Source organism: Diabrotica undecimpunctata, chromosome 1 (genome assembly GCF_040954645.1).
Source record: "Diabrotica undecimpunctata isolate CICGRU chromosome 1, icDiaUnde3, whole genome shotgun sequence".
In the NCBI taxonomy this organism is placed as follows: Eukaryota; Metazoa; Arthropoda; class Insecta; order Coleoptera; family Chrysomelidae; genus Diabrotica; species Diabrotica undecimpunctata.
Window position 1 is genome coordinate 151,560,325 of NC_092803.1, and position 15,127 is coordinate 151,575,451.

The 15,127-nt window shown below is 28.8% G+C and overlaps 1 protein-coding gene across 1 annotated transcript in view; it reads right to left on the bottom strand.

Annotated features, from left to right (window-relative positions):
• Nucleotides 1-1,521: 1,521 nt before the first annotated feature.
• LOC140432377 (ras-related protein Rab-30-like) overlaps nucleotides 1,522-15,127 on the bottom strand; it is a 33,213-nt gene continuing 19,607 nt past the window's right edge. Inside the window, exon 5 of the mRNA XM_072520232.1 lies at nucleotides 1,522-13,944. Within this exon, the coding sequence (XP_072376333.1) occupies nucleotides 13,840-13,944 (105 nt within the window). The 3' untranslated portion in view covers nucleotides 1,522-13,839. The remainder of the gene's footprint in view (nucleotides 13,945-15,127) is intronic.

Consider the following 15,127-nt stretch of genomic DNA (forward strand, 5'->3'; position numbering starts at 1 on the left):
TCCACGACTACATCAATTAATGTTTTTTTTGATAATAACTCACTTTTAGTTGCAATGACTTCTTCAGTTATTTTTTTCCATTCTTATACAGGAAATGTTTGAACAAATTAAAAGTCTACATTTCTGGCTCCCACAATGGATTTCAAAGCCTCCCAAACCATTTCAATAGGGTTCAAATCGGGATGGTACGGTGGGAGTCTAAATACATCATGTCCTTGGTTTATGTAATTTTCCATTATACAACACTATTACACTATTTGGAGGCACGTTACTTAAAAGTTGTTCTTCCAACCATTTTAAAATTTGTAAAGTTCATGTCATCATGATAGTCTCCAGATTTTGACGTCGACTTCCACCTCAAATAAGATCCAGGAACAAAACCTTTTTATTTCCTGTTCCAACAATAATTAAACGTTGCCCTTTTGATACGGATTTTTTAAGCCCATTATTACTGGTATCACACCAATTGTTGTTGGAAATATGATTCGTTAATAAATAAGTCTCGTCAGCAAACACTATCAATTTATTTGCTTCTCTAGCTTCCTTAATGTTCCTCAGGTATTGCAGCATTAAATGTCTAATTTCAAGTTTTTCTATCGATATTTTTCTATTGTCGATAGTTTTTTCCAGTGAAACCCAAGTTTATGAAATGCCTTTCTCATACTTTCTCTACTTACTGCACAATTCAGTTCTCTTACAAATTTCTGACCAATTTTCTTAATTGTGGGAACTTGTTGATCGCTAAGATGAAAATTATGTATCTGTGTCCGTAAGGTGCCTTGATCACATGCATCTAGCTGTATTTTTGAGGATTTTTTTGCCGTTTATTAGATGTGGAGAATCCAAGGGTTTCTCCATTTTCAACCTCACGACCCTCTTTAGCAATTTTTTTGCTGATGCTGGATAAACTGAGTCCTATAAACATTTATTATTATATAAACTTTTTTTCTCTTATTCGATTATTTCATATCTTTATATATTTATGTTTGGAAAACAATACCATCAATTTACCTGTCAAAGCAGGTACTCGTTCTTGTACTTTGGATAACTCAATAAGAATGCATTTCCTTCTGCTTTCTGTTAAGTAAATTTTAAAACAGAGTAATGATTTAACGAGTTTGTGTACTCAAAATCTAATTTTTTACGGCACTTAAGTTTTTTTATTTTAATACAAAATTATTTCAGCTCTTAGTTTTTGATATCAAAACTCTACAAAAAATATTTCACCAATTACGAAGTTATCTGGCAACGTTGCAAACCGACTAAAATTGGTGTCCAACGCTAACTAAATAGGTGTTTACGCTTCGCTTACTTTCAGACAACTTAACAGTCATTCCTCGATATACCGGATATAATGACCTTAAAGGTTGTTGCTATTTGTGTCCATCTGTACCTATTAAACAATATATTACGGCACATTTTACTTCAATGGGTACTTAGATAGCACTACTGTTCTGTTCAGCATTTTATACTATCCACAAGCACAAAATGTAAGCCTGAAAAGTAAATGAGATACGCCTATAATGTTATATTTTATTTTATTACAAGTTGTCTTTGGTTTTCGTAACAATATAAAAAGGAAAATAATACACAATCACCTACACCACAATTTAGTGCTTTAAATAATGACAATACTAGTGCCTGAATACTTTTCTAGTTTAATGTAAAGCTAGCTACATAATTGTCTAGACCAACCGATCTCTAATTTCTGACGTTTTGGATTTGTTTTAGCTTGAATGATAAAAATTGATACATATAAAAGAAATATTTTATTTATAGAACACAAAACTTAGTTTTTTGCAAAATATAATCCCAAACTTACAATTTATTGTTTGAATTTCGCAATTTCGGTATAGTTTCAAAAATAGTGTAAACATGAACGGCATTTATTCATATATCAATTGTATTATTGGAAAAATACAAAAGACCAATTGATTGTGATGTGTTCTCATTTTATTCCTGAGAATTAAAGAAGAGTACATCAAAAACTAATCGTGCTGCGTACCAAACAAAACAAAAATCATTCAGTAAACTAAGAACTAATACTTTAAAACGAAAACATTTCTGTGTGTCGGAAGACAAGGGACCATGAAATATTCAGAAGAGGTCTTTAAAAACTCAATAACTAGAGATCGATCGAAATATCATAAACATAATATAAAAAATAATTTTGAAAAAAATACTATTTAAACATTTTTATATAAAAATTTTAGAAACATAATATACATCTAGTAGAATAAAAAACAAGCTAATAAATGCAAAATAATACTATTAAAAAAATCTAGTGATGGAAGAATATATTATAATTTAACAAGAACATACAATTTATAACCTTACATAATTTACATTTTAAAATATAATATATAAACAATTTAAATATTGCACTTTTCAGGTTTTTTCCTGATAAAAAAATATCTAATTTAAATTTATTTAAAAATTAGAGTGTCAACTAAATTCTAATTTTAAGAAATTCCATTTGTTAAAATGATAGAGAAGTAATTGTACTTATTGACTGTATTGGCTCGATATCTTTTTTTCCATGCCACTGAAAACGATTACCTTAAAAATTCAACATTTAAAGTTGGTGCCATTTGTGACGTAAAGTGTTGCCACCATAAAAAGACCTCCTAACCACTGACCCTTTAAACGTGTTTTTATTTTCTACCAATAATTTTAGGAATGTCACCAACAATGTTTCATTTCCATACAACATATAATAAAATAGTGATCATCCATCGTTATCAAAAATAAGTGCTTCAATACACAATATCGAATTAGGTCATGAGTCATGACACAGAAAATTCTATCAGAATGAAATATTTGTATCTTCTTGTTTATAAGAATTGAGTCAAGGACTGAAGATTTTCTTCACATTCTGATAAAATAAAATTCTGTATATTCTTAATACCAAAATTTAATTCGATCAAAGACTGAAGATTGATAGAATAATTACATTTGTTTGGTGCGGTTTTTTTGGTTGAGAGCATTATCGGAATATTTTTTTTTCAATTGAATTCATCGCCAAAAAGGACAGGGCGATGCATTCACATCGGATTTGTTCAATCTGCTTTTGGAAGTTATGATAAGAGGAAGGGAAATAATAAAACCATGATTAATCCTTCATCCTAAACAGCATACTATTGTCTACACAGATGACGTATTAATGGGTAAAATAGGGGTTGGCCAGAAAAAAATGGTGGCATTTACTGAGGCACAGAGTACTAGCATGTACTGAGTGACAGAGAAGTTATAAAATAATTCAATATTCTTATTACAATTCGATACTTTTTCACAACATAAAAAAAAATTTTGTATATGTGGAAATATAAAAAAAATATTTTAGTGTTTTTGTTCGATAAAACATTTTTAATTCCGTTTTTAAATTTTCAATCCCCTGTATATCAATAACGATAAAATTTATCACAGATGTTTATCAGAACTTTTAATCTTAAAACTCAGTGTTTACAAAAATGTTTAAATTACTTTGGAAACACCCTGTATAGTAAAATTTAGTTGACACATTGGAAACTACACATATTAGAGATCTCACGAAACTTAATTGACAAAACAGTAAAACTTTCTTTTTGCATCTCAGTTCGTGGAATATAAAATTGATTCTGTCAATTAGAATGTTTGAACTGATAAACAAAAAGAAAGGAGAAATTAATATTTCCGAATTCTTTTGATTTTAGTTATTAGTCAATTGTAGGGGATAACGAAAGTGAACGTAAAATATAAAAAGTTCTAAATCATGATCTATAACAAGCTGTATAAAGTACTAACTGAAACAATTAAAATTTTAGTTACCATTTTCGTTAACATTTTGTGATGTCATGTCATTTTTTAAGTTAAGGTTAGCAGTGAAAAAGTGAAAAAATATCCGCATGTTTTTTCACTTCTTCACTACTAACCTTAACTTAATTTTGGGCACTATACAGATGAGAAAGCATAATAGCAATGAAATGGTCCAAGAATTTCAACAAATCTCAATAATGAAGAGAAATTTCAAAATCATAATTTTAAATTTCTGTTTAAACAAGTTAACGTCACCGATCACGTGGTATGGAGTACTTTTATTAGTTAATTAAACTATAGTATACTTGCTCCTCCTTTGTAGCTCTAGACTAATGGCTGTACTAGCGAATTAAATGTCTATTCCAGTCTTTGTTAGTATTTTGAATGGTATTACGTATAATAAAAGAGAAAATATTAAATAGAAAATAATTAAATACTATTTTAATAGGAATAAGTAACAATTGAAGATTAAAATAAGTTTATTGACGTTTCAATTTTCGTTTCGGAAATCGTTCTCAACATACATACCTTAGTAAATTAAACAAATTTTGTTTGTTTAAACAAAAAAGAACAAAAAAATTGTTTAATTTACTAATGTTTGTATTTTGAGAACGATTTCCGAAGTGAAAATTGAAACGTCAATAAACTTATTTTAACCTTTAATTCTGGCTTATTCCCATTAAAATAGTATCTAATATAAAATGCTACAAAATAATAGCTTCAGAACAATATTAAGAAAAATAATCACGATAATCTTAACGAAAATAGAAACTTATTACACTATTCATATTTCAAAATAAAATAAACATTTATATTTGTTTTCCATTCACAGAAAACGCTGAAATAGTTTTATAGTTACATAACTAAAGGTTAATCTTTCAAATTACGTAAATAAAAGAAATACGTAAATTAACATAATCAAAAATGTACTAATCATTTTCCGGGATTGGACCCTGTATTTTTTGTAGGATCCGTGTGTTTATCCAGTGTACCAAGGTTTTTAATTAACCCCGATTTCCATCAAAACGCATCGATTTTGACGAAATTTTTAAATTAATCTCTATGTACCTTTAACTTCAACTTTAACTAAATGTACCTTACGCCGGGTTTCCCAAAAATGATACGGTCCAAACCGGGAAGAAGATTAGTAAATTCTGACGTTGTCCGTGGAAGCCAACGATTTCAATAAACAAACATATTGAATTAAAACAGAAGTTGGAGTAAAACAAAACTTGTATGAGAGTTCATAACCTCTTAAAGAGCTCCAATAGCTGCATGTTCCAGAAAATTAGTAACTGATTATGAAATAATGAAATATATTTTATTATTAATTATGTTAATAAAATATATTTTTGAATGTAGTAAGAATTCGCCATTGCAAAGGATCTGCTTGAACTCTTACACAATTTTGGATGGAAACATGTATTATTGGAGCGCCTTAGAGGTACACCGACTGAAATGCTGTTAAGGCAAACGGCGTGATCTCTATTTATTTTCAAAAAAATATTACGATTTTTCACATCTGTCGGATTTATTTCAGTTTTGAACCAGCATAGAATGATGGTGCTCTAGCCACGGATTATATATATATATATATATATATATATATATATATATATATATATATATATATATATATATATATATATATATATATAATTTTGGAATGTTAAATATTTGAGTATTTTTTTAAATAGTTAGAAATAGATCCTGAATCTCCAATTATCCACTTATTAAATAAATATGGGTATCAGGCTCGAGGGACCAATGTATAAATTCGAATACACCATAATTTCGAATATAAATACGACTGTCATATGTCCGAAGTTCTCGAGCGACGATGTGAAATAATTTTAAGTCGTGGAGTAAATTATTCATTGGTAGATACAAAATAAGTGTACTCGACGAAACTTCAAACAATGACTTAACGTTCTTTATTAAGGTAAATTTTCTGTTAGACTACGTTTTCAGGAGAGTTCAACCCCAATTAATAAGCTCACAAATAAAACTACAATTCATCAAAAAGGCAATTACCTTACACCTTGTAACTTTGCACCTAGATGCTTACACAAATATAATTCGAACTAGGAAATTATTGTCACAGTATTTGGCAATTGATCTAATTTTTAAAAATTACCAATTAAGGGGATTGATTTGTAATTGAAAAGTATGTAAAAAAGAAGTACTATTTCCTTTTAACGTTCTTACTCAAAGATGCTTAAACATTAATGTCTACTTAGTAGTCTATAACAAACCATCGCTACGTTTAACCATGAAAAACTGGTGGAAATTAAAAAAAAACAGAAACCTAGAGGAATATAAAATTGATATCAAACCTCAACTACAAACACCAATCGACAGTGAAAATTAACGAAATTAATGAAATATGAAGGGAGTCAGACAAAGATGTATATTGTCACCTCTATTATTTAACGCTTGCCTGTCGTCAGTCATAAGAGCTGCTAATTTAGAAAAATAATGAATAAGATATTAAAATGCAGCGGAGAAAATGGATCTCCTGATGAGGACTCTCCCTCACTAGCAAAAAAAGGTCATGAAAATTAGTAATAATAACAATCCTAAAGAAATACTAATGGTAAGGAGGTCCTACAGCATAAAGAAGTACAAGAACCTCAGAAAATAATAATAGACTGCCGAAATAAAAGTTAGAATTGAAAAAGTACATGTCAACTTTATGAAAATGAAACACATTCTTTGTAGCAGAGATTTTATATTGATCGTAAAATGAATCAAATATAGACACTGGACCGAGAGACGATGAGAAGACTTAACTCCTTTGAAGTGTAATTTTCTATTTTTATTGGGAATAAGCCACAATTTTACTAAAAACAAATTTATTTTAAGGTTTTGATTTCCACCTCGAAAATCTTTCTCAAAATACAAAACAATAAATTAAACAAATTCTGTTTTTGTTACTTGGTAAAAAAATTCTCAAATAATTTAATTTTTCTGACTAATTTCTGACTAAGTGGAAGTACAAAATTTAATTATTGCGTAGGGATATTGGACAAATTAGGAATACATTCGAGAAGTAAGAACTCGAAAAGTAATTAAAGAGACGAAGAAATAATTCTGAACACTCGAAATCACAACATGATCCAGAAAACAATAGCTCAACACTGCCTGGACACATTAAAACAAAATCTCTCCGTTTATTCAGGTCACCTAAGGAAATACAAAGTTAGTAACAACCGGAAATGTGACAATATACTTTTTAAGCATGCAGAGAAGGTTTTCTATAGGAAACTAAATTCCACTGTAGAAAATGAAAATAAATCCTACCCAAGCCAAGAAGAAATTCATGAGTGTTGGGGAAACCAACTTTCGACGCCAGCTACTCATAATAACAATTCTAGATGGATTGAAGACATGACGAACAACTGTTAACACTACAGTAATATTCCCTATGAACCTTTCACCACGGAAGAAGTCTCGAACATTGTGAAAATTGCACATGGTAACTCTGGAAATAATACCAACTGTGGACATGAATGACAGCATGACGCCACACCTTCATTGATTATGTCACTTGCTTGAAGATTATCTCAAAAGATACTGTTGTTTAATAGACAATTCGCAATTTTAATTTAAAATTCTTTAGTAGTTTCTAAGACATAGAAATACGAAACAATTGTGGGACAACCTTTATTATATATCTAAATATTAAAGATTATAAATCCAATACGGTTTCATAAAAATATTAGTCACAAAAGAAAATATACATGAAATTTTTTTAGAATAAACATATATTTCAAAATTGTAAAAAATAATATGGTCAAAACACGACGTAAGTGGAGATCACAGATCCATTCCTAAGCAAATTAAAAATCGAACTAACCTTTTTAAGTATAGTGTCACTAAAATAATGTACCATTTGTAGAAAAATATAACTGATGTAAAAATGTAATCATCGATAAAACAAAGTGTAGTGTAAAGGTATCACAGGATAAACATATATAGAAGCAGTTCGTCACGCTTTAGAATAATCAAATTGTAAAATTCGGCGGTTAAATCGTCAATTTGGCAACCATAATTCTTAATTACATTATTATTTCTTTATTTAGGTTAGAAAAATTAATAAATTTACATATTGCAAAAGCAAATAGCAGTGGGTTGTCGATATTAATAAAAATATTATTTATTAATAAAAATACCAAGTAGATTTACAAGGAGCTCAATACACAGAAATCCTATTAATTTTTTTTAATATATAACAATTCAACTTCAATGCAGTCATTTTTTGGACAAAATGTGAATTTTAAATGAAGTGTAAATCGGAACATACCACATAATTATTACTATCGATACAAACAGCTGTATATTTAGTAGAACATCCTGGATAAATAACCTTAGAACCTGGTTCAACACAGCATTTGAGCAGCTCTTCCGCGCTGCTGCAGACAAGATAAAGATTGCCATGATGATAGCTAACATTGGTCATTGATAGGCACAAAAAGAAGAGAAGAAGGTATTGAAGTTAAATAACACAAAGGACCTGTAGTCCATGTTCTTCCAAAACAAGTAATAATGAATGATGTATCACATTATATGTATTATGATGATTATACCTTATTTTCATTATGTTACACAACTACAACATACATTTTTTGTAACTTGGGTCAAACTTTTTCTGTAACAGTCTTTACTTGTGTACACTTAACCATATTGTGTCATAAACTAATCTAAGAGTTAAACTCAAATAATTACAACAAATAAAGGAATCAATAAATCCAGAAAACTTTAAGACTAGAAGACAGTTACTGGAGGAAACTAGAAAGAAATATGTTAAAATATGTAGTTAATTACAAGTATACAGAAAAATGATACAATACATCCAAAATCTCTAAGAGCTATCAGCCGCACAGCATTTGTTTTAAGCATGGCGGAAAAAACTGTGGATAATTATATCCCAAAAGAATGTCTGTTACAAAAGCTTCTGCACTATGCATTGTGCAGCATGCATCTAAAGTATAATTACTTAAAATATCAATTATTCATCAGGTACGGGTCCCGAATGAGAATGTAAAATCTCTTGTTCGCCAGGCAATCCCTTTGAATTAAAGTTGAACTGTTCTAAAATAGGACTTTATATGACCACCTTGCTGGTGTAAAATTATTAAAATTAAAACGGAACAAACGATAATATTGTACTAAACTGCTTCTTAAGCTGTCACGTGCAAATTTGATATATATATATATATATATATATATATATATATATATATATATATAATACATACAAAGAAAAATAAATAAAATAAGTATTGACATGACGAGAACCTTTTAAAAACAGTTTGAAGGTTATTATTACTGAGTTATTATTGATGTTAAATGGCAGAAAATAAAAGCCCAATATTCCTTAAGATATAGCAAGCATAGCAAATTGCGCAACTGTGCAACATCTTCCGCTAAAAAGATCAATGGAATGAGTAAAAACGAGTCGTAAGTTCTCACCTCTTACAATACTACTCATCCATTGACCGACCCGATCCACTAGTCCGACTATTCTAATTTAAGTCACAGATCTATTTTTTATTTTTAACCTCTACGTTAAACTTAGTTTTTCTAGCAATCTTCTTCTTCTTGTACTGCCTATCCGTTTTGGATATTGGCGATCATCATGGCAATCTGTATTTTGCAAATTGCGGCTCTGAAAAAATTCGTGGTTGTTGTGTTGAACAAAGTACGTAGATTTTTCAGCCAGGAAATTCTTCGCCTTCCTGGTCTTCGTTTTCCTTCTACTTTTCCTTGAAGAATTAATTGCAGCAACCCATATCTTTCGCTGTTCCTCATGATGTGACCGAAGTATTCAATTTTGGCTGCTCTTATTGTGGTTAACAACTCTTTTCCTTTTTGAATTCTTAATAAAACGTCCTGGTTAGTAACGTGGTTATCTTCAGGATTCTACGATAAAGCCACATTTCGAAGCCTCAATTTTCTTACAGGTAGTGTCTGCGAGCGTCCACGACTCAACTCCGTGCAATAGTATAGGAAAGATTAGTAACCTGATATTTATGGATAATGATAAATCGTGGCATTTGAATAGCTTGGCCATTTTTTGAAATGTAAATCTTGCTATCTTTATCCTAGATTTTATTTCTAAGAAATGGTCCCAATTTTCATTGAGGTTCGTACCAACGTAGGTGTATGTTTTTACTTGGGCTCTACTGGTTGACCATTCACACTGATTCTTTTAATCTGCTGTTCCTTCTTAGAGATCATCATATATTTTGTTTTCTTAATTTTCAGTGAAAGTCCATATCTCTGACTCACTACTATTCATTAACTCCTGTTAAATTCATTAACTTCATAACTGTCAACGAACACCACCGTGTCATCCGCGTATCTGATGTTATTGGTACATTCTCCGTTAATTCGAATTCCGGCTTCAACATCTTCTACTGCTTCTTGAAAGATTTCCTCAGAGTATATATATTTCTGGGTCGCGCCGAGATATTCTCCATGAAACCACTAGAGCACTAGACTATTCATATTGAAGAGAGTGCGCTGGTCTGCTTGGCCATGCCAAGGTTGAGATTGGAAGAGATTGAGGACTAGAACGATTCAATCTGTTATTTTAAAAAGTTGCACATTTTACGGATGTAAATATGTATACATAAAAAAAGAACATTTTTATATTTCAGCAACCAATATGACATTAAGGAATTATAAAAGAGGTTGAAGACTATTAAACAATTATTGGAAAAAATAGAGTTAATATATTGAACTATGATGTGAGAGACACGTACATAATTTTCAGAGCAAATTTACGCCAGGAAATTGTCGTGCTCTTAAAAAATTTACTAGGAAACCTACAAAGCTTTTTCTAAAAAATTGTCAAACATTTTTGTAAAATCTACAAATCAGTAGAGCAATGAACAACTATAAGACAATTATTTTTAGAAACTAGAGAGAAATATTTTAAAATGGAATGTTAATGGCAAGTATGACATTTATATTTTTGTCAAGTTTTTCAATAACAGTAATTCTTTTTTGTTATTGTAATCAACGTAAACCTTAATAACAGTAATTTGTTGTCCTTAAGAAAGCCCATCACATAATAAACCAAGCAGGTAAATTGGTAAAACCAAAAGCAGATAAGGACTACCCATAAGCACGTAAATCCAAATGAAAACAATAGCGAAAAGAAAGTTGCTCGGGAATTGTAGACGGCATTGATGATTTAAACATAATGTTAAACGGTAATTAGTAATACTATATAACACTTTAAATTAAAGTAAAAACAATAATGAGGAGAAAGTTACAGTGAACAAAGCGAAAATTTCATTAGTTTCCGGGAAAACCAAACAGATAATAACCCAATCAGGTAAATAAAATGTAAACAATATCGAAAATAAAGTTACTCAGTAGGCCAATTAAATTAGTTTTTTACTTGACACAACTGTATATATGGGTTTAACAGTTGAAATGTGTATGAGATATTACAAAAAGACTAATATTTTTTATAAGATTTTTTTGAAAAATAAGCCAATTTCTAAGGCTGGTCCAAGTAATTTGACTGAATGCATCTCAATGATCAGACCTTATTTTCCTCGTTAAAACGTATACTAATGACCTATCGAAAAAAGTTAAAAAAATACATTTATGTACACAAAATGATTTAATAATAAATAGAACTTTTTAAGCTTATAAACATTTACAACAACTCCGTAGAATTTAGTTAAAATTAAATGGCTAGCAAATATTTGGAAAGCTGGTTAAAAAACACAACTTAAAAAAAAGGTCCTTAGATCCTTAGGAGCAAAGATATGTTAAGATATGTGAATAAGTTAAAATAATTTAACTTATTCACTAAAAATTGTACAATGGCAATTCACTCTATAAAATATCGCGGTTACCATAACTCCTAAATAAAAATCATACAAAAATGTCATTTATTTAGATATGTTAAAAAAATTAAAATTTTTACTCTTATAGTTGTAAGTATTGAAATATTCACTTTGTTTACATATAATAATTAATTATTCTAATAAATTCACAGTTTTCTCCTGAAGAAGTCACAAAATCGTGACGAAATATTGAGACAGAACAAATAGAGTTTTATTTCCTATAGACCGATTGCTGATACTATAAATCAATATTTAAAACAGTACGGTCGAAAAATAATTTGAAATATATATGTATATATACATATATATATATATATATATATATATATATATATATATATATATATATATATATATATATATATTTAGGCACTTTTATTAGCTTTCAGCAAAGAAAACATCAAAATTTGAGTTAGTTTTTCGGATAAGTCCACAAAAAATTGGGGAATTTTTGAATCGTCCTGTCTCACTAAATAACTACCCCGTTCGTCCTGTTTCATTAAATAACTACCCCGTTTTTTTAAGTTGTGTTTTTTAAACAGCTTTCCAAATACTTTTTAGCCATTTAATTTGAACTAAATTCTACGAAGTTATTGTAAATGTTTATAAGGTTAAAAAGTTCTATTTATTATTAAATCATTTTGTATAAATAAATGTAATTTTTTTAAACTTTTATTTTCATAGGTCATTATTATACGTCTTAACAAGGAAAATAAGCCATTGATTACTGAGATCCATTTAGTCAAATTACCTGGACCAACCTTAGAACTTAGCTCATTAAAAAAAAAATCGTAGAAACAAATTAAATTTCGCAAAACCTATTTTTAATTAAACAAATTTTAATAAACAATAAAAAAGTTATTAAAAATATTCAAAAACAGCGATTTTGTTGTTCATTTTACTATAACTTTTTTGTTTATTAACCGATTTTAATTTAGCATATCTCATTTTGTTTATCTTTTTTCACCAAAAAAGTTGTATGTTGACGGCAAATCTCTAAATAGACTAGTTTTTAAGTTGTGAGCAAAATAATGAGTTTGAACTTTTGATTGTTTATTTAAAAATAGTTCCACTAAAAAATTTATTAATCCCTAGATGAGAGTCTTTTTCTAATATCTCATACTACACATTTCAACTATCAAACCCGTCTATCCAGTTGTAACTAAAAAATATTTGTTTTTTACTAACTTAATTCATCTAAAGGATTATTAGTCGCATTGATGATTTAAAGATAATGTAAAACCGAAATTAGTAATACCACGGATAAAAAATAACCATGTTTTGATCATATATGGTAATACAAGCAGATAACAATTGCTTGAAATAGGAAATTAAAATAAAAGCACTACCGAGGAGAAAGTTAAATAATAATCAAAGCGAAAAAATAAAATTCAAGGACCGTGAAACAAAACAAAAATAAAATAAATCAACATTTAGAATCCAAATTTCACTAACAATAAGCAACAAAAAAACAAAGATATTCAGAAAAGGCTCCACAACATAAAAATGTACAGTATAAAATTCCTTTTTTCTTGACTTTTCTAAAAATATTCTCAATAATAATAATCTTAAAATTTGTGCTCAAAAAGGTCCTCATATACAACCTAAACATAATAATAATAAAGTTTTAATACCGTATCTCAAAATTATTCTTATTTATAATAAAAACAAATATTTATTCATTTATTACTTAATTAATAAGGACTAGTCAGGTATAAAGTAGATCAATAAATCATAAAAATGAAGAAAAAATCAGTCATTAAAAGACATAAGTAGTAGCTGCACAAGCTGTTTTCATAGTCAGACAAAAAACGGTCTACACAGATTGACATAGCGACAATTTTCACAAAGCTTACTAATAAATCATTCGTAAGTGAATTATTTCAAAATGTGTACATGTTAAAATAATTTACTAGGGGAAAATATGCATACATCGAAATAAGGACATAAATTCAATAATTGTTTGTGAAAATTTAGGTGCAGAGGAACTATTTGTTCATTTATTTAATAACTTGCTTTGTTAATGTTATTTTCAATGCGCCACAAGTCTTTCTTTTGTATCATTTGTCTGATCATGAAAAGTAATTTCGTTAAACATTACAAAAATCAACAATCTCTGCAAAATAGTTAAAAACATCTCTTACTGTTGAGCTAAAAAGCGCGCTCCTAGAGACTACTGTAGCCTGCTACAACAACTAGAATCGTTAATAGTCGACGTCCTACCATCGAGAGTTTGGTTATTGGCATCGTATCTAGGAAGATCTCGATTTCTCGCTTGCTGAAAATGAAATAGAAATAAAAATATAATAGTCTAAACCATAGATGATCATCGAAACTAACATCCCAGTATAAAAAAATGCGTGGAAAAAAATTACAAGCATCTGTTCGTTTTAAATCATAGGAGGGACATGTTAATGCAAAATACATATTGAGTAATGTCAGATCGTCCCTATTTTTTTAAACAAAAGCCAAAGCGCCCAAAAATGTAGTTTTTTGTCAGTAGCATTTTTTGATCATATTAAGAGCAAGTTTTGTATTGTGAAACTATCGTGTTAAATATCGATAAAAAGATGGTTATTTTGAATTTCTATAAGTTTAAATCCATCAATCATTTACCGAGATGATTGCAAAGAACCATTTTTGCACTATTCAATAAATGTTAATAATTTTTGCAGTAATGAATGTAATTAACATATCTTTCGTTCATAATAGCCATAGTGGTGTAAGTCCCTACCCTATTGTGTTACTTACTGTTTTATTGTATCATTCAACCACATTTAGTTTAAACTTTCAATATAAAAGCGAATTATCTCCAATAACTTACTTCTTCAACATGTAGATGGGGTTACTATTTTTAATCGAGAGCTTAAACTGTAAATATGTCATTATAAAAGTGAAGTAAGTCACAAGCCACAATAATAATGAAGTAAGTCCCAAGTTACTTCACTTTTATTGTGGAAAAATTGTAAGAGGTTATGTTACATATTGTATCATTTCGTTGATTAATTTAAGTTTACTGTTTTACTGTTATAAAAGAAAAATGTGATAAAAAAAAAGAAATAATGGTAAAGAGTATTTAACTAAAACGGGTATAATAAAAAATGAGAAAAATTTGAAAATATTGACTGCAGATGTCCAAAAAAATATTTAACGCTATTTACATAGGATGAAAGAAAAGAAATATTTAACTCTTTTTTGAAATTTAAAAAAATTTGATCTTTAAAATTCATATCTTAACTCTTTTTTGAAATTTAAAAAAATTTGATCTTCAAAATTCATATCTGGATGCATTGGTACAAAAATTAACAGTCAAAAGAAAACGTCCGCTAAATTGTTAACGAGCTCGAAAAAAATTTCATTTTAAATATTTTATAAAATCAACTAATGAAACCCGATATGTGTATAAGAAATACTTTTTAAAAACATTTCAAATCAGCGACGACAGACTGTATCGTTGACTT